This window comes from Saimiri boliviensis, chromosome 14, assembly GCF_048565385.1.
Source record: "Saimiri boliviensis isolate mSaiBol1 chromosome 14, mSaiBol1.pri, whole genome shotgun sequence".
Lineage (NCBI taxonomy): Eukaryota > Metazoa > Chordata > Mammalia > Primates > Cebidae > Saimiri > Saimiri boliviensis.
The window spans coordinates 9,948,128-9,970,575 of NC_133462.1; the positions used below are offsets into that span (position 1 = coordinate 9,948,128).

Consider the following 22,448-nt stretch of genomic DNA (forward strand, 5'->3'; position numbering starts at 1 on the left):
GGACCTTACCAGTGACCTCTCCGTGACACCACCTCACTCCAATAGAGCCCATTCCTTCCAGGTGACGCTGCCGGCGATTTAGCTTCCTCCAGCTCCACCTTGCCAGGCGGCTCCGCCTCCCCGTGCTTCCGGTTCCCAGTCACCCCGCCCCTCGGCGCCTCTCCCTTCCAGGGGGCTCCGCCCACACGCAATCGTTTCCCCAGCCCCGCCCCTCAGCTCCCTTCAGCCCCTCCCCCTTCCAGATGGCCCCGCCGCCTAGGTGCTTCAGCCTTCACAGCTAGCCCCGCCCACACTTTCCAAGGCCCCGCCCCTCAGCTCCCTTTGGCCCCTCCCCCTTCCAGGTGGCCTCGTCCCCGAAGGCTTCTTCTCAGACGCCCTGTCCAACTGTCTCTGTCTCCGGTCTACCCTCTACTTGGCCCCTCTCCCTCTGGGGGACGCCGCTCTGCACCCCCCGGCGGCCTGCAGCCCGCGCTTTTCCCTCTCCACCGCGCTCTCGGCCGTCTCAGTGTCCTCACGCCCATTCTTCTGCAGACACCCCGACACGGCGAGGCATGCGCCCAAGCATTCGGCGCGCCCGCCGCCCTCTGTCCCCCATCTGCTCGCGGGGGGCCCCACTTGCCTTGCGCCAGTCCCACGCGCCGCTACCTGGACAACACACTGAGATCCGCCGGGCGCGCCTCTGCAGTGTCAACCAAATTCGCGCCACCGCATTCGCGCGCAGGCGTCGGGCGGGCGGGGGCGGGGCAGAGCCGAGGGGCGGAACCTGGGCACCGCCCGCGCCGCAGCGGTAGCCTGGGAGTCGTAGTCTCCCGAATGGGAGGAGGGCGGGAAAAGGGGTGAAGTGAGGCGAGCCCTCCCGCAGAGCACACTGGGAAAATGCCTCGAGCTTTCCCTCGCCCTGGATCAGCGGGTGTGGCTAAGGATCCGAGGACTGACTGGCGGGGAAAAAGGAAGGATCGGTGGAAGCGCCAGCGCGAGGCATGGCGGGAAGAGAGGCGGGAGGCCGCGCAGGGCATCCCGGGAGCAAGGGCCGGGCCAGGCCTGGGCGCGGGGCATTGTGGGAGGTGGACGCCGCTCCGGGGCGGGTAGGTGAGTGGGGAGGGGCGGGAAGGGTGCACATCTTGGGGAGGGGAGAGGCACAGCTAGGTGGGCGGCGGGGCTGGAAGGGGCCGCCGAGGGCGGGACAGGGAGTAGGAGCCGTGGGAGCGGGCTGGATGGGGCTGCTCGAGGGAAGACGCGCAGCTGGACGTGGGGGGAGCATCTGGGATGAAGGAGCCCATCTGAGGACGAGGGGCCTTGTCTAGAACGAAGATGCATATTGCGGGGGATGGTGGGTGTAACTGGGAGGAGGGGCCCACAGCTGGACTGGGGACCGCAGCTGAGGAGGAGGGAACCACAGGTGAATATTGGTGACACTTCCGAAGAGAACTAGCCACAAGTGGGGCACACACCTGTAGGCGACGCATCGATCACTGCATGTGGCGAGCATATCTGGAGATGGGAGCCCCCCCAGGGAAGCCCTAGCCACAGCTGCTGTGGCGAGCCACAGGGTCATAGCCGGGGGAGGGGAAACAGCTGCACACCAGACACACATCTGGGGAGCGCGGAGCCACAGGTGCATGAAGCATGTGACTGGGTCCCGGGTCCGGGGCCCGGATGTGGGAGCACATCTGGAGATGGAGCGTCTTTGGAGGGATCACAGCCAACTGTTGACGCATGGAAGGGGGAGTTCCAGATGAATATGGGCACTAGAGGTTACCCTTGGGCGAGAGACCTGGCTGGAAGGGGAGGAGGTTTTAGCTGGAGTTTGAGAACACATTTGGGGGGTGTCTACAGCTGAGCTTAAGGGTCGTATTTTGGGAGAAGGGATTCCAACTGTACCTAAGGGTCACATCTGTGGAGGAGGAGACGAAGGGGAATTAGGAATCAGGATGACAGCCTCCAAGTGAACTAGGGATAAGGCAGTGGGAGGAGGCCACAGAAAGGTTGGAGGTTTATATTTATATATTTGAAGAGAAAAACAGGCATGTCCGACCCCTGCATTACCCACCTTGATAGAGGCGCCAGCACCCACGGGGCAGGCGGAGGATAGCGTAGATGAGATACCCCGGGTGGGGATGGGTCTGATAGCCACCCGTTCTCCCCTCCTCCACGCAGGCCCCCAGGATGGAGCGGCCGGAGCCCCCACCCGCAACGGCGGCGGCGGGGCAGGAGGAGCAGGAGCTGCGGGAGCGGGCTTTCTTCTCGTGGGCCGAGTTCAGCCGCTTCTTCGACGCGTGGTGCCAGCAGCGGCTGGCCCTCTTCTTCGTCAAGAGCTCCATGCACCTGGCGCGCTGCCGCTGGGCCAGCGCGCCCCCGCTCTACACGCTCATCGACGTGCTCAAGTACAGCTATGTGCGGCTCGTTTGCAAGGACGTGCGTGCGCCCAGCCGGCCCGCCGTGGGGTGCGTGAACCTGAGCCACCATCCTGCTGGGGCGGGGGGCGGGGGCACAGGAGGAGGGCGGGGGCCGGTGGGAGATGGGCAGAGAACACCCAGAGATGCAGAGGGGGAGAAGTGGACTGAGACAGCCAGATGCACCTTGCAAAGAGGTGGGAGTCAAGGAGGGACGTGTACGGAGAGAGAGTGAGAAGAGGAGCTGGAGAGACAAAGGCACTCACTGACCAAGAAATGGTGTAGGCCCCGATTACAGACTTTTTTTTTTTGAGAGGGAATCTTACTCTGTCACCCAGGCTGGAGTGCAATGGTGGCATCTGAGCCACCCTTCCCAGGTTCAAGCGATTCTCCTGCCTCAGCCTCCCAAGTAGCTAGGACTACAGGCACCCGCCATCATGCCCAGCTAATTTTTATATTTTTGTAGAGACAGGGTTTCACCATGTTGGCCAGGCTGGTCATGAACTCTTGACCTCGGGTGATCTCCCCTCCACCCACCCTGCCTCGCCTCCCAAAGTGCTGGGATTACAGGCATGAGCCACTGCACCCAGCCAAATTGACCCCAATTTTATTTTATTTTGTTTGAGACAGATAAACTCCTCCCAAGCTGCTCAAAGCAGGGTCTCTCCAGTGTCACAGCCCAGGGACAGCCCATGAGCCCAGGTCAGCCCATGAGCCTCAATCTGTTTTCCACACTGGAGTGGAGTGGTGCGATCTCAGCTCACTGCAATCTCTGCCTCCTGGGCTCAAGCAATTCTCCTGCCTCAGCCTCCCAAGTAGCTGGGATTACAGGCGTGCACCACCACGCCTGGTTAATTTTTGTATTTTTAGTAGAGACCAGGTTTCACCATGTTGCCAGGCTGGTCTTGAACTCCTGACCTCATGATCCATCTGCCTTGGCCTCCCAAAGTGCTGGAATTACAGGCGTGAGCCACCTCATGGCACCCAGCCTGACTCCAAGTTTAAACAGGGATTATTCCCCACACAACGTTAGGTTTCTGGCTTCCATTGGAACACCGGAAGAGGTGAGCCCATGTTTCCATTGGCAGACAGGCACCCCTCTTGGATAGGGCTTTGCTGCCCAGGTTTGCCCCAGACCCTGCCACTCTCTGCTGCCTCATGCCTGCCACTGTCATTTCCTTGTTTTGCCTGCCTGGCCCCAGCAGGTGTGTGAGTTTGAGACTCCGGGTTGGGGAGCTATAGACAAGTGCAGAGCACTTAAGAACACGGGCTCTGCCTTCAGGCTGCCTGACACAAGCTCCACCGCTTCCCAGATGGGCGTCTTTGGGCAATGGACTTCACGTCGCCAAGCCTCAGTTTTCTCATCTCTGAAATGGGGTTATCATGCTACCCACTTCACGGGGCCATTGCGAGGATGCCAGTGAGATCTTGCAGGAGAAAGACACTTAGCCCTGGTGCCTGGAGCATGGGGTGGCTGGTTACGTGAGAGCTGTTACGGGGTTCAAGAGCATGGACTCTGGGTCATTGCACTGTGGATGCTGCTCAGTGGGTGACCCCACCCTTCTGTGGCCTCAGTTTCCTCCTGTGGACAATGGGGGACGTAATAGTATCTATCCCATAGGTAAATAATTCCGAAAGGCGTCCAGCACACAGGAAGCTCTAACAGCTCTTTTCTCCTGTAGGTATTTAAACATGTGAGATGACTGTTCTTGCAACTTTTCTTCTCACGGCTTGTTCTAGAAACAGAGACTCGGAGGTCTGAAAGCAGAACAGCATCAAACACACGTGCCGCCCACAAACCTAGAACGTTAGAGCTCGCAGGAAGCTCAGGCCTCACCTGAAACCTATGCACAGAACCCAGTTCAATGCGGCACATACTTAAGCATACTTGAGCTTCTCCTGTGTGCATGCCCTTCGCTAGACGTTCGGACGCCAGTGCTGATCTCAGCCCTTGAACAGCTCAGAACTTAATGGGGGAGACAAATACAAAAAAAAAAACGCAGATAAGGCCGGGCGCGGTGGCTCAAGCCTGTAATCCCAGCACTTTGGGAGGCCGAGACGGGTGGATCACGAGGTTGAGAGATCGAGACCATCCTGGTCAACAAGGTGAAACCCCATCTCTACTAAAAATACAAAAAATTAGCTGGGCATGGTGGCGTGTGCCTGTAATCCCAGCTACTCAGGAGGCTGAGGCAGGAGAATTGCCTGAACCCAGGAGGCGGAGGTTGCAGTGAGCCGAGATCGCGCCATTGCACTCCAGCCTGGGTAACAAGAGCGAAACTCCGTCTCAAAAAAAAAAAAAAAAAACGCAGATAGTGACCCATAGTCGGAGTGAGATTGAGTGGGAGATGAAAGGAGGATACAAAGGGAGTAGTCAGCTCCACCTGAGAGCATGCTGGATGGTTCTGGAAGGCTTCCTGGAAGAGGTGAGCAGAACCTGGAAGAATTCTGTTGCTATGTGTGTGTATGTATAGTATTTGACCTAACACACACACACACACACACACACACACACACACACACACACACGGTACTAGGTACCTTGTGCAGGTACTGTCCCAAGTGTTCTACAAATATCAGAGACAGCTAAGGAGCAGGAGAGACAGGGCTGTGGAGGGGCAAGGACAGTGCCCTGGGTACACCCCTGGCACTGGGTAGATGATGAGATGGTCTCTGGATGGGGCGTGGGGGAGCCGGTGGTTGATGAGCCGGTTGAGGAACGCTGTCTTGGACCCATCATATCTGGATCCCCCACTCTCCCCAGCTGCTCAAGGCAGGGCCCCTCCAGTGTCACAGCCTAGGGACAGCCCAGGAGCCCAGGTCAGGCTGGAGAAATTAGTGAGTAAGGAAAGGCAGGAAATGAGGCTGGAGTGGTGTCCAGGCCCGGACCTGGCAGCGCTGCGTCCAGGGGTTGGGCATTTATGTGAAGGGTGGTGAGGAGCCCTAGAAGGCTATGAATAGGGGAGTTCTGGGTGGAGGAAGATCCCTGTGGGGCTGTGTGGGAAACGATCTGGGGAGAGATAGAAGGGATGCTAAGGAGGAGGCTGGGGCTTAGGGTGCAGGGGACACAGACACAAGCTTTCTTCCTGGCCACTCCTTCCCGCTTTCCAGAGGTTGTACAGTGACACTCTCCAAGCCACCACTCCTGCAGCCTCAGCTCTCCAGCTCCGGTTCCTCCCCCGTCCCCTCTCTCAGCACCTCCCTCCCTGGAACAGAACTGCACAGCCTTTCTCAATACACACCAGCCTCTGAGGACACAAAGATCTTGAAAACCTGAAAGATCAAGATTAAATGGGTAGCTGGACGCGGTGGCTCACACCTGTAATCCCAGCACTTTGGGAGGCCGAGGCAGGCAGATCACGAGGTCAGAAGGTTGCGACAAGCCTGGCCAACATGGTGAAACCCCGTCCCTACTAAAAATACAAAAATGAGCCTGGTGTGGTGGCGTGCACCTGTAATCCCAGCTACTTTGGAGGCTGAGGCAGAATCGCTTGAACCCGGGAGGCAGAGGTTGCAGTTGCACTCCAGCCTGGAGCAAGACTCCATCCCCCCAAAAAAAGGAAAAAAAAAAAAGAAAACAGCAGCTACTATTTCTGCATTGTCTGCTATGCACTAGCCCCTTTTCTAACTACTTTACACAATTGAATCCTCTGATTGAGCCCTCTTGACAAGCCTGAGAGACTAGTGTTACTATTAGCCCCACTTTCCAGGTAAGAAAACTGAGGCACAGAATGCTTAACAATTGTTCCCAGGATAACACAGCCACTAAGCGGGAAAACCAGGATCTGGACCCTCATTCTGGTTACTAAGCCCATGCCTTTCGTTACTACCCTCCCGCCTTTCTTTCTGACTTTCTTTCTCTCTCTCCCCTTTATTCAGTCATTCAGTCCTCCGTGTGAGGGTCGAATGTGTCATAGGTACCCTAAAGATGTGTTGGGTTTGGGCACCAGCCTATCCATCCCTTCATCCAAGAGGTTTTGGGGAGCTCCTGCAATGTGCAAGGTGTTTGTTTTAGATGCTCAGCTGTCTGTGGGGAATGTACATTACAGATGGAAATAAATACAGACCCTGCCCTAACCTGGATATGATCAGGGAAGACTTCCTGGAGGAGGTGATGCTGGCTGTGAGGCCTGAAGGATGGGTAGGAGATGACTAGGTGAAAAGGGAGAGGAATGTTTTATGAAAAGAGGAAAGAACTTGCGATAGGTTGTGGAAATGGAAAAGAAGTGATGGGTAGGACTTGGCGCTGGATGGTTTTGATGGAATGAAGACCATCTCCCAGAGTAGGTGTGCCAGGGTTTGTAGACTGCATCATGGGATTCAGTCATGGAGTCATCGCATATTTACTGAACCACCTCCAGAGGCCAGGCTCTACCTGTATTAACTCTTTTCATGCACATAACAATTCTATGAGGAAGGGATGATGAGTGGGGCCTCCCTTTGAACCTATGAGGAGACTGAGGCACAGAGACTTGAATTTACTTGCCCAAGGTCACACAGCTGGCATTTTCTTAAGGCCCTCTCCTCCTCTAAGCCTGAAAATTAAATTCTTAGTTTAAAAAAAATTAAATTCTTAGTTAAAAAAAAATTAAATTCTATGCCGGGCGCGGTGGCTCAAGCCTGTAATCCCAGCACTTTGGGAGGCCGAGGCGGGTGGATCACAAGGTCAAGAGATCGAGACCATCCTGGTCAACATGGTGAAACCCCGTCTCTACTAAAAATACAAAAAAAAATTAGCTGGGCATGGTAGCACATGCCTGTAATCCCAGCTACTCAGGAGGCTGAGGCAGGAGAATTGCTTGAACCCAGGAGGCGGAGGTTGCGGTGGGCCGAGATCGCGCCATTGCACTCCAGCCTGGGTAACAAGAGTGAAACTCCGTCTCAGAAAAAAAGAAAAAGAAAAAAAAATTAAATTCTTAGTTAAAAAAAAAAAAAAAAGAGTAGAAAGGAAGAAGAGGGCAGCAGAGTGCCGTGACCACGGTGACGGTCCTTTCTCCCACAGGCCCCCCCAACCCGGCTGTCCCGCCTTCATCATCGTCAAGCTGAGCCCGCTGCGGGACCGCCTCGTGGTGACGGAGTGCCAGCTGACCCACTCGCACCCGGCCTGCCCGCTGGAGTTTGCCTACTACTTCCGCCCGGGCCACCTGCTGGCCAACGCCTGCCTGCCGGTGCGCACCACCAACAAGATCTCCAAGCAGTTCGTGGCCCCAGCCGACGTGCGCCGCCTGCTCTCCTACTGCAAAGGCCGCGACCACGGGGTCCTGGACGCCCTGCACGTGCTTGAGGGCCTCTTCCGCACCGACCCCGAGGCCAAGGTGGGGTCTCGGGAGAGGCAGAATGGGGGGCGGGGGAGAGCCACGCTGAAGACTCCTGGTTCATTCATTCCTTCATCCGCGGTCCCATCCCTCTCCTCCTTTCCTCCATTCATCTGTTCATTCATTCAATGAGTAATGCCCGAGGCATTGGGGATGCAGCAGCAAACCAGACACGTGGTCTCTGTCAGCAGCCCTCTCGCCTTCTAGTGTAGCTATCCAATAGAACTTTCTTCCTTGAAGGAAACGTTCTGTGTTTCTGCACTGCTCAGGATGGTAGCACCCAGCCCCACATGGCTTATGGAGCCCTTGAAATGTGGCCAGTACACTGAGAAACGGAATTTAGTTTAATTAACTGAAATTTAAATAGTTCCTGACGGCTCTTGGCTACCTTGCAGAGGTAACTGCTAGAACCACCTTGTGGTTCTAGCGGGAGAAGCCAACAACCGCCAAAAACATGCAAATGTGATCTAATATCACTAGAGACTGAGCTAGCAGGGAGAGAAGCCGCAGGGATGCCAAGCGCTATGTATTTTTTTTTTTATTCTCTCTCTTTTTTTTCTGAGACCTCAGTTGTCACCCAGGCTGAGTGCAGCGGTGCAGTCATGGCTCACTGCACCCTCAACGTCCCAGGCGCAATCTTTCCCCCCCCTCATTCTCCCAAGTAGCTGGGACAACAGGCGTGCACCGTCACACCCAGACAGTTTTTTAGTTTTTGCAGAGACACTGGGGAGGGGTGGCGGGTCTCTCTGTGTTGCCCAGGCTAGTCTTGAACTCCTGGACTCAAACAGTCCTCCTGCTTCGGCCTCCCAAAGTGCTGGGGTTCCAGGTATGAGCTACCACGCCTGGCCTATTTATATTTTTATTTAAAAATTGAACTACACAAATAGAAAATGCACAAATAATAAGTATTTAGTTTGATGAATGTTCGCAAGGGGAGAACACACCTGAACCCACCACCCAGACGAAGAATTGGAAGAAGAGAAAGCGCCATGTCTGGTAATATGACGGAGCGATGAGTATTATAAAGGAGAGGCCGGGCGCGGTGGCTCATGCCTGTAATCCCAGCACTTTGGGAGGCAGAGGTGGGGGGATCATGAGGTCAGGAGATCGAGACCATCCTGGCCAACATGGTGAAACCCGTCTCTATTAAAATACCAAAAAAAAAAAAAAAAAAAAAAAAAAAGTTGGGCATGGTGGCACACCCCTGTAGTCCCAGCTATTCAGGAGGCTGGGGCAGGAGAATCACTTGAACCTGGGAAGTGGAGGTTGCAGTGAGCCGAGATCATGCCGCTGTACTCCAGCCTGGCAACAGAGTAAGATTCCGTCTCAACAACAACAACAAAAAAGAAGAAACCCTGATTCAAGCTACCAGCCCAAGCCCAGTCCTCTGTCCCGACATAATGTCAATAATAATTTTACCTAATGTTTATTGAGCACTTACTATATGCCAGGCGCTACCCTAAGTGCTTTCCATACTATAACTCATTTCAGTCTCACCAGAGCCCTATGAGGAAACAGACCACCATTCTCATCACCATTTTACAGACAAGAAAACCGAAGCAAAGAGAAGTCCAGTAACTGGCTCAAAGTCATACAGCTATTTAGTGACAGAGCTGGGCTTCGGACCCACACAGCCTGGATCCAGACCCATGGTCTTTACCGTGGGGACACACACATGCACTTCCTACTCTGCTGGTCCTCGATGACCTAGTAACTCTCACCCACTGCCCACCATTACATAAATAAGCCTCAGCTGTTCGTCCCTGGAACCGCCCTCTGTAGGATGGCTCCTATGCGAAGCAGCTCATTCATAAATTAGAGCCTTCCCCGGAAAGGGATTGACTTTTCATTTTGAAGACTGTCTTGGAACTAGGCTCAACCAAGGTTGGCTCCTGGGTCTGTGTTTTGGCCTGCCCTAATACTATTAAAAGAAAGGAGGAAGGCCCGGCGTGGTGGCTCGTGCCTGTAATCCCAGCACTTTGGGAGGCTAAGGCAAGCGGATCATGAGGTCAGGAGTTTGAGACCAGCCTGGCCAATATGGTAAACCCCTTCTCTACTAAAAATACAAAAATTAGCCAGGCGTGGTGGTGTGCGCCTGTAGTCCCAGCTACTCAAGAGGCTGAGGCCGAAGAACCGCTTGAATCCAGGAGACGGAGGTTGTAGTGAGCCGAGATCACACCACTGCACTGCAGCCTGGGTGACAGAGCAAGACTGTCTAAAAAAAAAAAAAGAGGAAGAAGTTCTAGGAGAGAAGACAGAGAGTGAAGCAACATTTAAATATTTACTTTTTGAATATGTCATGTATTCACCTGGTTCTAAAAAGGGTATGTGGCGAAAATTCTTGTCACCCCCAGATCCCCTCTGCCCCGCCCCCAGAGTTATCAGTGGCTTATAAATCATATCTGGCTTTCTATCCTATGGACCAGCACTGCCCAGTGGAAGTTTCTACAATGATAGAAATGGCCCTCATCCAGGCTGGGCATGGTGACTTGCGCCTGTAATACCAGCACTTTGGGACTCTGAGGCAGGTGGATCACCTGGTGTCAGGAGTTCAAGACCAGCTTGGCCAACATGGAGAAACCTGGTCTCTACTAAAACTTCAAAATTAGCCAGGCATGGTGGTGGGTGCCTTTCATCTCGGCTACTTGGGAGGCCGAGGCACAAGAATCGCTTGAACCCGGCAGGTGGAGGTTGCAGTGAGCTCAGATTACGCCACTACACTCTGGCCTAGGTAACAGAGCGAGACTCTTGTCTCAAAAAACAAAACAAAACAAAACGCAAGAAAGAAAGTGGTTCTTAACTGTACTCTCCAACACAGAGGCCACTGGTCACACATGACTATGGAATACTTAATGAGGCCAGTGTGACTGAAGAATGAAATTTTCATGTAATTTATTGAAATGTAAACCTGATGTGGCTGGTGGCTTCTGGATTGGACAGCACCACTCTGCACATATACAGGCCAGTTTGCATGTCTGTATTTTTAACTTTATTTCTTCTTTCTGTCTTCCCCATCCCCCACCCCCAGCAAGGCAGCCTGTTGTACACACTGTTTTGTTTTGTTTTTTTGAGACAGGGTTTCACTCCCGTCACCCAGGCTGGAGTGCAGTGATACGCTGTTGGCTCCCTACAACCTCTGCCTCCTGGGCTCAAGTGATTCTCCTGCGTCAGCCTCCTGAGTAATCGGGATTACAGGCGTGCGCCACCACACCGGGCTAATTTTTGTATTTTTAGTAGAGACAATCAAGTGATCCACGCACTTCGGCCTCCCAAAGTGCTGGGATTACAGGTGTGAGCCACTGCACCCAGCTTGTACAGGCCGTTTTGCATCTTGCTTTATACATTGGGGAGTGCCAGATCTCAGCATCTTTTGTTCGTCCTCTGGGACTGGTCAAATCCCCCTGAGAAAACTCCTCCAACCTCCTGGCTGGGGGTGAAGGGCAGGCTGCCAGCTGTGGGAGCCACACCAGGGCAGAGGCAGGGAGCTGGCAGGCATTCAGTCAGCAAGTTGCATTCAGTCCCCGGAGAGGGGAAACGGGATTTGGAGGTCTCGATGCTGCTGAAACAGCCCTCAGTTAATCTTTATTTTCCCTTGCTCAAAACTGGCCTGGTGTTGCCAGCTCCTTTGGAGGACTTTGCTACTGGTTCTCAGCATCCCCCAATTGCTGGCTTAGGATTCGTGGGGAGCCGGCTGGGGTGAAATAAGCATGTCTGGCTACTTTCCAGTTTCCAAAGTTCTGTCCCTGTTATATTGCCTCTGTCTTTAAAAAAAAAAACAAAAACCATTTAAAAAATAGACGTACTAGAGGTTCAAGAAAGAAACTAGAGAGGTATTCAATCCATCACTTTTACACAGGAGTTTCACTTTTTTTTTTACTTATAAAATCTACTGAAAGAGTTCGATATTATTAATGTATTAATAATATAATAGTAAAGGCCGGGCGCGGTGGCTCAAGCCTGTAATCCCAGCACTTTGGGAGGCCGAGGTGGCTGGATCACGAAGTCAAGAGATCGAGACCATCCTGGTCAACATGGTGAAACCCCGTCTCTACTAAAAATACAAAAAATTAGCTGGGCATGGTGGTGCGTGCCTGTAATCCCAGCTACTCAGGAGGCTGAGGCAGGAGAATTGCCTGAACCCAGGAGGCGGAGGTTGTGGTAAGCCGAGATTGTGCCATTGCACTCCAGCCTGGGTAACAAGAGCGAAACTCCGTCTCAAAATAAATAAATAAATAATAATGTATAATAGTAATATAACAATATAATGTAATAGATAATTAATGTGATACTAATATGAATTCATATTATATGTAATATTAATAATACAATAGGTGTAATGGCTCACATCTGTAATTCCAGCAGTTTGGGAGGCCAAAACGAGAGGATCACTTGAGCCCAGGAGTTCAAGACCAGCCTGGCCAACATAACGAGCCCCTGTCTCTACAAAAATAAAAAAAAAATCAGGCATAGTGGCATGCATCTGTAGTCCCGGCTACTCGGGAGGCTGAGGCATGAGGGTTGCTTGAGCCCAGGAGCCCAAGGCTGCAGTATGCTATGATCACACCACTGCACTCCAGCCTTGACAACCGGGTGAGACCCTTTCTCAAAATAAATAAATAAATGAAGAGCTTTAAATTTTCATCCCAGGGCTGGGCGCGGTGGCTCACAGCTGTTATTGCAGCACTTTGGGAGGCTGAGGCAGGCGGATCACCTGAGGTTGGGAGTTCAAGAGCAGCCCAACCAGCATGGAGAAACCCCGTCTCTACTAAAAATACAAAATTAGCCGGATGTGGTGGCGCATATTCCAGCTACTCTGGAGGCTGAGGCAGGAGAATCACTTGAACCCGGGAGGCAGAAGTTGTGGTGAGCCAAGATCATGCCATTGCACTCCAGCCTGGCAACAAGAGCAAAATTCCATGTCAAAAAAAAAAAAAAAAAAAAAGTTTCATCCCAAGCCTAGTCAAGCAACAATCAAATGGTCTTTGCACTTCCCAGCAGTCTTCCAAAGGAGGGATTATTTTGTGAAAAGTGCCTGACACTTCCTGAGTTGGGTTGCTCTCTGGATCTTTGGACGGGGTCAGACAAAAAGGATGTGCTCAAATTATGGGCAAGATTGTTGACACCTTTTTTTTTTTTTTTTTTAGACGGAGACTTGCTCTGTCACCAGGCTGGAGTGCAGTGCTGCGATCATGGCTCACTGTAATCTCTGCCTCCCAAGTTCAAGCGATTTCCCTGCCTCAGCCTCTCGAGTAGCTGGGACTACAGGCGTGTGCCACAAGGCCCGGCTAATTTTTCTTTCTTTTTGTTTTGTTTTGAGACAGAGTCTCACTCTGTCACCCAGGCTGGAGTGCAGGCGCACGATCTTGGCTCACTGCAACCTAATTTGTGTATTTTTAATAAAGACGGGTTTCACCATATTGGCCAGGCTGTCTCGAGCTCCTGACCTCAAGTGATCCGCCCGCCTTGGTCTCCCAAAATGCTGGGACTACAGGCGTGAGCCACCGCGAGAGTCTGTTTTTTACCATTTCCCTGCACTGCCCCCTGCCGCTCAAAAGAATAAATGCATCTGCAGGCAAGAATGAATGAGATCCCATTTCCGTAGAAGGGGAAACCGAGGTCGAGGAGCTGGGCGGGAAGACCCCAGCGTCCTCTGACCTCTTTCCTTACCTCCCTGCTCCCGCCCGCAGGTGAAGCTGGTGTTCGTGGAGGACCAGGCGGTGGTGGAGACCGTGTTCTTCCTGACGTCGCGCACCAGGGCGCTGCTGCGGCGCTTCCCGCGCATGCTGCTGGTGGACCGGCTGCCGGGGCTGCAGGGCGCGCTGGATCTGCTGGCCGTGCTGTGCGTGGACGGCGCGGGCCGTGCGCGCCAGGCTGCCTGTTGCGTGGCGCGCCCGGGCACGCCGAGCCTGCTGCGTTTCGCGCTCGCGTCGCTGCTGCAGAGTGCGCCTGACGTCAAAGGCCGCGTGCGCTGCCTCACCGCCGGGCCGGAGGTGGCGGCACAGCTGCCCGCCGTGCGCCAGCTGCTGCCCTGCGCGCGCGTGCAGATCTGCCGCGCGCAGGGCCTGGAGACGCTCTTCAGCAAGGCGCAGGAGCTGGGCGGAGCTGGCCGCGAGGACCCGGGCCTGTGGTCGCGCCTGTGCCGCCTGGCTGGCGCGTCGTCGCCCGCCGCCTACGACGAGGCGCTGGCCGAGCTGCATGCCCACGGCCCGGCCGCCTTCGTCGACTACTTCGAGCGCAACTGGGAGCCCCGCCGCGACATGTGGGTCCGCTTCCGCGCCTTCGAGGCGGCCCGGGACCTGGACGCGTGCGCCCTGGTGCGAGGCCATCGCCGGCGACTGCTGCGCCGTCTCAGCCCCTCGCGTGGCGTGGCTCAGTGCCTTCGGGACCTCGTGGCCATGCAGTGGGCCGACGCGGCCGGGGAGGCGGCGCCCGAGGGCCCCGATGGCGGGGGGCTGTGGCTGGAGGGTGAGCCGGGGAGGGGGGCCCCGGTGGAGAACGAGAGGGTGAGGGCCCAGGAGACAGGCGACTGGGGAGGGCTTCCGAAAGAAGGAAGTATTTGGAGAGGGGCCCCGACTGAGAAGGAGTGGGCCCGAGGACTGGAAACCAGAGACTGGGGCGGGGCTCCGTTAGAAGGTGAGAAGGGGAGGGCGCTGCAGATCAGAGACTGGAGAGGGGGCCAGTTGGAGAATCAGAAGCCGAGAGGACTGGAAGGGGTTGTCTGGAGAGGGTCCCAGTTGGAGAAAGGGCACCTGAGAGGGCCAGAGATTAGAGACTGGAGGGGGCCCCAGTTGGAGGGTGAGAAAGATTGGGGACTGGAAGGTTATGTCTGGAGGGGGGCCCAGTTGGAGGACCAGGGGCTAAGAGGATTGGAAGGGTATCCCTGGAGGGTGGCCCAGTTGGAGGATCGCAGGAGTAGGATGCTGGAGACCACCAACCAGAGGGGGACCCAGTTTGACTATGAGAGGGCCAGGAGTCTTGAAGGAAGCCCCTGGAGGGGGGCACAGCTGCACGATGATAGGACGGGGGGGCTGAGAACTGGAGAATGGAAGGGGCCACAGTTGGACTTAGAGAAAGGGAGGGGGTTGGAGGTCAGAAACTTGAGGGGGATCCCTTTGGAGAAGTCCCTGGAGTTGGCCCCTGAGAACGGAGACCAAAGGGGCCCCCAGTGTGAAGATGAGAGGAGAGGGCCAGAGATGGCAGAAGAGAGGGGAGCAAGGGTGGGGGCCAAAAGAAGAAGGGGCCTGGAGGAGGTGGTTCTGGTCCAGCTGGGGGACACGAGGGTCACAGGTGTGGAGAATGGAGATGGAGGGGGAGCCCGGTCCCTGGGCCCCAAGAGCCGAGCTGGACGAGGGATGGAGTGGGGAGACGTAGGAGGGCGGTGTCTCGGGCTGGGGAATGGAGTCGCGTGCGGTACCCCGGTGGGGACTGTATTGGAAGGCAGCTCAGAGTGGGCAGCAGCGAGGAGTGAACACCTGGCTGCAGGTGAGTGCCTGCAGGAAGGAGGCGAAGACGGCCCCAGGGAACCAAAGAGACTTTGCCGGCCCCCCGGAGAGGAGGAGGTGGACTGGGAACCCCTGGCCAAATTCCGAGCAGCCTGCGGGCCCGAGCTGGCAGACCTGGTGGCTGAGGAATTGGCCTTTGCTAGGCAGCATGGGACCCGGGGTTTCCACTGGACCGGAGCTGGCTTTGCCCTTAAGGATGGCACCTCGGACTTCTTCCTGGATGGGGCCCTGACACGCTGCAGCTGCTCAATCCACGCCGCCCGCCGTCTGCCCTGCAGACACCTCTTTGCAGCGCGCCTCCTCACTGGGGCAGCCTTATTCCACATGGACCTGCTCAGGGACTGCTGGGGGAGAGCCCCAGAGCCCTGACACTTCATGCCTCTGCCGACCACCCTCCAACGGGAGGGTGGGGGGCATTCTTCGATCCCAAAGATAATAGGGCTGAGGCCAAGGAGACCCCTGCAATCCCCCTGGCCACCTCCTGGGTCATCCAGGGACCTCCTCATGGCAGTTTGCCTCTCTGGGTCCAAGGGCAAGATGACAGTGGTCTCTGAGGTCCTGGAACCACGGCTGGGGAAGGTGTTGATGGCCGGGGCGGATGCTGAGGGCTTCCCTCTGGAGGGGAAGTGTGTGATGAGAGGTGTAGACAGGGTCAGGCCGGGGCAGAAGGAAGGAAAGGGGCAGAGCTGAGGGGAGGGTGAGGAAGAAATTGACAGGGGGAGTGTCTGGCAAGAGTAGACTGACCAGTCTAGGGAGTGCAGAGGGTGAGGGGGGAAAGGGAGAAAGTACGGAAGACAGATGAAGGAGGGGAGGTCAGCAAGAAAGGATAGAAGGGGGAGCCAGAAATGAAGGAGAGAGAGGACAAGCGAACAGGCAGAAATGAAGACGTGGAAAAGCTGGGGGAGCAGGAGAGGAAGGGATGGGATGTAGGAAGGGGAAGAAAAAATAGAGAGGAGACAAAGGAAATGTGTGGGAGATGGGTGGAGAAGAAATGGATCGGGGGGGGGGGGGTTGCTTTTGCCGTTTCTCCAAGACCTGGACACTTGGACCACCATCGCCTTCTGAAGAGAGAGTAGGGAGGGCACTGGGAGTCAGGAGAGTCTCCAGCAGGGGAGGGGAATTGTTTGGACTATTGTGCTTCAGAATTGGAATAAAACAATCTTATTTTGGTTTCCGCGATGAGTTCTTGGCTTCTGGGCTTGGGTGGGAGTCCCAGATCCAGGGAATAGTTGAGATGGTCCAGCATCCCTTCATTCCTTCTACCAACAAGGCCTCCTGGGGCTAGATGGATAGAGGAGCCACAGTGAATTCATCTCCACAGCAACTCAAGCTTCATCCTCCAGCATCTGGACCAGGGCCTCCCAGTGGCAACTTCTTGACATGAGTCAATTCTGCCTTCAAATGACTGACTCATGCCGAATGTTCTGGCCACAGAATGGGCATGCGACCCAGTCCTGGCCAACGAGTCTGCTCAGGTTGACGTGGAGGCTTCTTTTTCTATTTTGACATTTTTGTAGAGACACGGTCTTGCTATGTTGCTTAGGCTGGCCTTGAACTTCTTGACTCAAGCGATCCTCCTGCCACAGCCTCTCAAAGGGCTGGGATTACAGGTGTGAGCCACTGTGCTCAGCCTAGGAGGCTTTTTTCCCCCTATGGCTTTCTTTTCTTTCTTCTGTTTTTTGTTTTGTTTTGTTTTGTTTGAGATAGAGTCTCGCTCTGTCACCCAGGCTGGAATGCAGTGGCACAATCTTGGCTCACTGCTACTTCCAACCTCCAAGGTTCAAGTGATTCTCATGCCTCAGCTACTCAAGTAGCTGGGATTACAGCTGTGTGCCACCACCCCTGGCTAATTTTTGTGTTTTCAGTAAAGTTGGGGTTTCACCATGTTGGCCAGGCTGGGTCTCGAACTCCTGACCTCAGGTGATCTGCTCGCCCCACTGGAATGACCGGCATGAGCCACCGTGCCTGGCCTAGGAGGCTTCTAATAAAGGTTCTCTCGTTCCTAAGAAGACCTAGCATGACATGATCAGGACTAGACCTGCTGCTGATGCCTTTGGCATGGTATGATAATGAAGTCCACACTGAGGATGACAGAGCTGAGATAAAGACAATCTGGATTTTTCCATGTCTAAATGGAGCCTCTGAGGTCTGCTCTACCATGGGGCTTCTTCAGTAAAATATATATATTTTATTACAGACAGGGTCTCACTCTGGGGAAGAAAGGAAAGGAAGAAAGAGAGAGAGAGATGAAAGAAAGAAAAGAAAGAAAAAGAAAAAGGGAGAGAAGAAAGAAAAGAAAAAGACAAAGAGAAAGAAAAGAGAAAAGAAGAAAAAGAGGCCGGGCGCGGTGGCTCAAGCCTGCAATCCCAGCACTTTGGGAGGCCGAGGTGGGTGGATCATGAGGTCAAGAGATCGAGACCATCCTGGTCAACATGGTGAAACCCCGTCTCTACTAAAAATACAAAAAAAATTAGCTGGGCATGGTGGCGCGTGCCTGTAATCCCAGCTACTCAGGAGGCTGAGGCAGGAGAATTGCCTGAGCCCAGGAGGCGGAGGTTGCGGTGAGCCGAGATCGCGCCATTGCACTCCAGCCTGGGTAACAAGAGCGAAACTCCGTCTCAAAAAAAAAAAAAAAAAAAAAAAAAGAAGAAAAAGAAAAGTAAAAAAGAAAAAGAAAGAGGAAGGAGGGAGGGAGGGAGGGATTCTGGGGAGTCAAAGACAACAGCAATTGAATGCAGACCAAATCCAAAACTTCTCCATGGGCCTGTTTTATCGTTAGATTCTTAGATGTGGGTTATCTGGTTAGTGATGGGAAACGGATTTAATTCGTTAATTCATTCATCAAATGATGCACAGAGCCCTGGGGTGGAAGACAACTCAGCCCATAAGATAAAGAGAAGATGGGCCAGTGTAGACGGGTCAGCGTGTGAGAGAGGGAGATATTTGGACAGTGAGATCAGCAAACCCTTAAAGATGGACGATGAGGTGAGTGTTTATCCTGGGAGGTACGGGAAGCCTTCAAAAGGTTTTAAACAGAGAGTGGCTTGATTGGATGTACGTTAGAGTATCCACCTCCCCTCCTTCAGAAGCTTTGCTGTGACAAACGGATTGGATGAGTCCAGAACAGGAAGAGATGTATGTGACCACAAACAAACAAGTACAAATCAATTTAAAAAAAAAAAACAAAAACAAAAAAACAGGCAGAAGGTTCTTCATAGAACTGGGCCTTGAAGAATGTGTTTTCCAGGAAAAGAGAATGAAGAAGTACGTTCTCGTTGGAGGGAACTGCAGGAATCACAGTATTTTGCCCTTCAGGAAGGCAAGAGGAAACTAAAGGTTGGTGACCCTTGTCCCTCTCCATATGCCTCACATGTCCAGCTTACAAGTGTCAATTCAAGTTTAGCCTAAAGCTGCCTCCTTACGTACTTTAAGTTCGGCCTGAAGGGATTTCTGTACATCGTGAACTAACAAGGGAGGCGTAAACCGAAGGTGAACCTACACTTGTGCCAATCGCTGAGTTTTGGGCAATCACATGTAGCCAACTGGTCTAATTGTGTTCAAATAAGGCAAACACTGAACTGTAATCAATCCAGCTGTTTCTGTATCTCACTTCCGTTTTCTGTATGTCACCTACCTTTTTCTGTCCACAAATCTTCCACCACATGGCTGTGCTGGAGTTTCAGCCTACACTGGCTCAAGGCTGCCTGATTTGTGAAACTTTGATTTAAACTTTCAATAAATCTTTCAATTAAACTCTGTTTCTTTATTTTGAGATGGAGTCTCGCTCTGTTGCCTGGGCTGCAGTGCAGTGGCGTGATCTCAGCTCACCACAACAACCCCCGCCTCCTGTGTTCAAGCATTCTCCTGCCTCAGCCTTCCCAGCAGCTGGGATTACAGGCACCCGCCACCACACTCGGCTAATTGTTTGTATTTTAGTAGAGACAGGGTTTCATCCTGTTGACCAGGCTGTTCTTGAACTCCTGACTTGAAGCCATCTGCCCTCCTCAGCTTCCCAAAGTACTGGGATTACAGGCATGAGCCACCGTACCCGGCCAATTCAACTTCTTTACATTTAATTCATCTGAAGTTTTTCTTTTATCACAAGACACATCAATCCCTCAGGCTCCTGCTCAAATGCCACCTCCCCCTGAAAGCCATCCTTAAGTCGTCTTTTCAAAGAGCCACACCAGCCCCTTTCTTTGCTTTATCCTTCACAGCACTTAGCACTACCTGAAATTATGCCACACAGCTATTTACCAGTTTGGCATTGTGGTTAAGCTTATCAAGTATGAAGCCAGACTGCTTGGGTTCAAATCCCAGCTCCACTACCTCCTTGCCATGTGACCATCATGTTCAGCCTATGTCACAGTTTAGGGGTCATAATAGTACCTGCCTCAAAGGGCTTTGTGAGGATAAATGAATCAGTGTGTGCACCAATGTTCTAACGTTGCCTGAATGTCCGTTTTCCTCAAAGCAGCCCAGTTACTTATTAACAGACCGTTTTTTCCAGTGTCCTGTGCTCACCGTTGTTATGTCAGTCTCCTCCCGCCAAAATGGAAGCTCTATTTTGTTTTCCTTTGTATTCCCAGTGACTAGAACAATGCCTGTTGCAAAGTAAGCTTTGAGTTAAAAAAAAAAAAAAAAAAAAAAAAAAAAAGGTGAAAGAATGAAAACGGCAGGCTGCCTAGCAGAACTAGTGCTTCATGATGCTTCACTGTTGCTATGGTGACGATCCAGTCTGCAGGAAGATCCCAGCTTCCATAACCTTGTCCCTACCTGCATCCGGCTCACCCACTGGCCACCTGTATCTCCCGCTGTGGCAGCCAGAAAACTGCAACTCCCAGCAGGCTGAGCGCCACCAGCACTTTCCCGCCTAGTCCCTTCGCTAAGAGTGAGCGCCTGCGCAGTAGAATCCACGGGCCCAGAGCTCCATCTGAGCATGTGCAGGGGGCGGGGTGTTTCCTTCGCCCGCTGGCGGGAGAGGAGTGGGGAGGACCCGGTTACAAGCTGAGCTGGGCTCTCCTTGTCCAGAGGGTCTGGGCACCGGGGCTGCCAACTCGGGGTGAGGAGTGGGAGCGGGGAACCTGCTTGTGTCTCCATGGTTACGAGCCGCTCAGCGCGCTGAGGAAGATTCAAAGGTTAGCGTCGCCGCAGTAACCCTGGATTGGAAGGGGACGGGGAGCAGAGACCTCGCGGGAGAAATTAAACTTAACAGCCTGGGAACTGTGTGCCGAAGGAATCAGTCTGCAGTAAGGGGAGTTAGGGTGATATTAGGAGAACTGGGATGCTTTGAATGAGAAGGAATGTTTTGAAGAATTCCTATGTAATAAAGAGATTTGTGGGAGATCATTGAGTCGATGTTTCTAGGTACTTGGGACGCTCGAGGGAAATGAGTAGGAAAATTGGGGTGTTAAGCTCATTTGCTATTCTGCAGCTATTTATAGAGCTCCTGCTGTAAGCCTGGCACGGTCGGATGTTGACAGTACTGATGAACCGGACAGATGTGACTACAGAGGGAATTGGGGTTTCATGGAGCAGGGGAGGTAGAGGAAAAGTGGACTCTTGTCTTCTATGGGAGCGAATGGGAGGCGATTGGGAAGAACTGGCGCTGTAAGAAGCTGGAGGTTTTATAAGGGAATTGAGGTATTATATAAGTTAATTCTGTTACTAATTATAGAAAACCAACTCAGTGGCAGCCTCTAGGAAGCACTGGGGATTCCTTAATATGCAAAGGGATTTAGGGATAGGGTTACCAGATTTAGGGGGAAAGCAATGCCCAGTTACATTCTAATTTCAGGAAATGCATAATACTGTAGTTACTCCCTGTTTATCAGAAATTCACATTTAGCTGGGCATTCTGTATTTTATTTGGCAACTCTCATGGGTACTTTGTGAAGAGTGGGTTATTATAGGGGACATAGGTATTATAGAGTACTTGAGTTGTATGAGGAGCTAGGGATAGTCAGGAAAAGTCGGAGTGTTGAAGCCAACACTAAGAACAACACTTACGGCCGGACACGGTGGCTCACGCCTATAATCCCAGCACTTTGGGAGGTGGAGGTGGGCAGATCATGAGGTCAGGAGATTGAGGCCATCCTGGCTAACGTGGTGAAACCCCGTCTCCGCTAAATATACAAAAAAAAAAAAAAAATTAGCTGGGCGTGGTGATGTGCGCTTGTAGGCATAGCTACTTGGAAGGCCAAGGCAGGAGAATAGCTTGAACCCGGGAGATGGAGGTTGCAGTGAGCTGAGATTGTGCCACTGCACTCCAGCCTGGGCAACAGAGTGAGACTCCATCTCACAAACAAACAAACAAAAAACCTAAAAACGCTGCAGTCTGGGGCTCTTGAGCCACTTGCTCAACCCCACTCCCATTCTGTGGAGCACACTTTTGCCTCAATAAATCTGTGCTTTTGTTACTCGGCTTTTTTATTGCTTTGTTTGTGATTTTGTTCAATTCTTCAACACATCAAGAACCCTGACAACTTCCATACAGTAACATCAAGACCTTCCATACAGTAACATCATCATTGCAGAGAGTTGATGTGTGGGGTGACAAATGTGGAGGCTTCCTGGTTCCCAACTGTTCCACTTCATCTCTTATCCGTTGCCCTCATACTTCCTCTGTCTCATCCCCAGCCTTCTCCCTGTTCCCCCAAACAAGCCAATCTTGATCCAATCTCGCCCTGACTCTTAACCCCTGTTAGCAATGTCCACCCAGCCCTTTGCATGGCAGGTCTAATCGTCACCACCCTATGTTGAGGTTCACTTGGGGTGGCTAGCAAAATATTAGGGAAATATTAGGGAAAGTTATATAGTCTCAAACTTTTTGGAAGTCTGAAAGGTTTTATTGGAACAGGCTGAAGGCAGCCAGTCCATTATGTTAGGGAAAAGACAGGGACGATAAAAGGCTTCCCCAGTGAAGTCTGTTTACCCCACATCCCTTTGTCTCTACTCTGATTTATTTGCTCATGTAAACTTCGTGCTAGATGGTCCTCTCAGGGGGAGATCAAAAGGGAATTACTCATTAATGGTGTTTACTCTGGGCCTCGGAACCTAAAGGTTTTATCATGTGTAAAACCACTCTTTTAAACATGTTAATTATCCACAAGCACATTGACTTTTAACCTCTATTATGAAATTGATACTGAATGAATGAGAAGATGTGGAGAGGGTCTTGGCTGATTGGCCGTGGTTGCCCTTGGAAAGTGGCCGACGACCATCCCTAGCCGACCTGA

General features: G+C 52.9%; 2 protein-coding genes across 7 annotated transcripts in view; one reads left to right on the forward strand and one right to left on the reverse strand.

Annotated features, from left to right (window-relative positions):
* The window catches only part of LIG1 (DNA ligase 1), a 48,567-nt gene extending 47,818 nt beyond the window's left edge, over positions 1–749 (reverse strand). For 2 of the 4 annotated variants that reach the window (XM_010351016.3, XM_003940298.4), the window contains exon 1: positions 620–749. The gene's annotated coding sequence lies outside the window, so the exon portion shown is untranslated. Of the gene's footprint in view, positions 1–9; positions 142–619 lie in introns of those variants that run through there. The other 2 variants (XM_074386127.1, XM_010351015.3) reach the window with 2 other exon arrangements.
* A 24-nt stretch (positions 750–773) lies between these two features.
* Positions 774–16,380, forward strand: ZSWIM9 (zinc finger SWIM-type containing 9). Of its 3 annotated transcripts, none has more exons than XM_039466042.2 (4): positions 774–1,085; positions 2,158–2,444; positions 7,396–7,708; positions 13,396–16,380. In XM_039466042.2, the coding sequence occupies exons 1-4, from the start codon at positions 981–983 to the stop codon at positions 15,577–15,579; spliced, it is 2,889 nt and encodes a 962-aa protein (XP_039321976.2). In that variant the 5' UTR covers positions 774–980; the 3' UTR covers positions 15,580–16,380. The 3 variants fall into 3 exon arrangements, with proteins under 3 accessions (XP_039321976.2, XP_039321977.2, XP_039321975.2); XM_039466043.2 differs by having other exon boundaries at positions 1,042–1,089; XM_039466041.2 differs by lacking the exon at positions 774–1,085 and adding an exon at positions 1,103–1,399.
* Positions 16,381–22,448: the final 6,068 nt, after the last annotated feature.

Excerpts from the sequence above, each read along its gene's own strand:
- ZSWIM9 (XM_039466042.2), top strand. The coding sequence starts at position 981 with ATGGCGGGAAGAGAGGCGGGAGGCCGCGCAGGGCATCCCGGGAGCAAG. Across the intron at positions 2,445-7,395 it reads CCCAGCCGGCCCGCCGTGGG|GCCCCCCCAACCCGGCTGTC; the intron begins GTGCGTGAACCT and ends TTTCTCCCACAG. Across the intron at positions 7,709-13,395 it reads GCACCGACCCCGAGGCCAAG|GTGAAGCTGGTGTTCGTGGA; the intron begins GTGGGGTCTCGG and ends TCCCGCCCGCAG.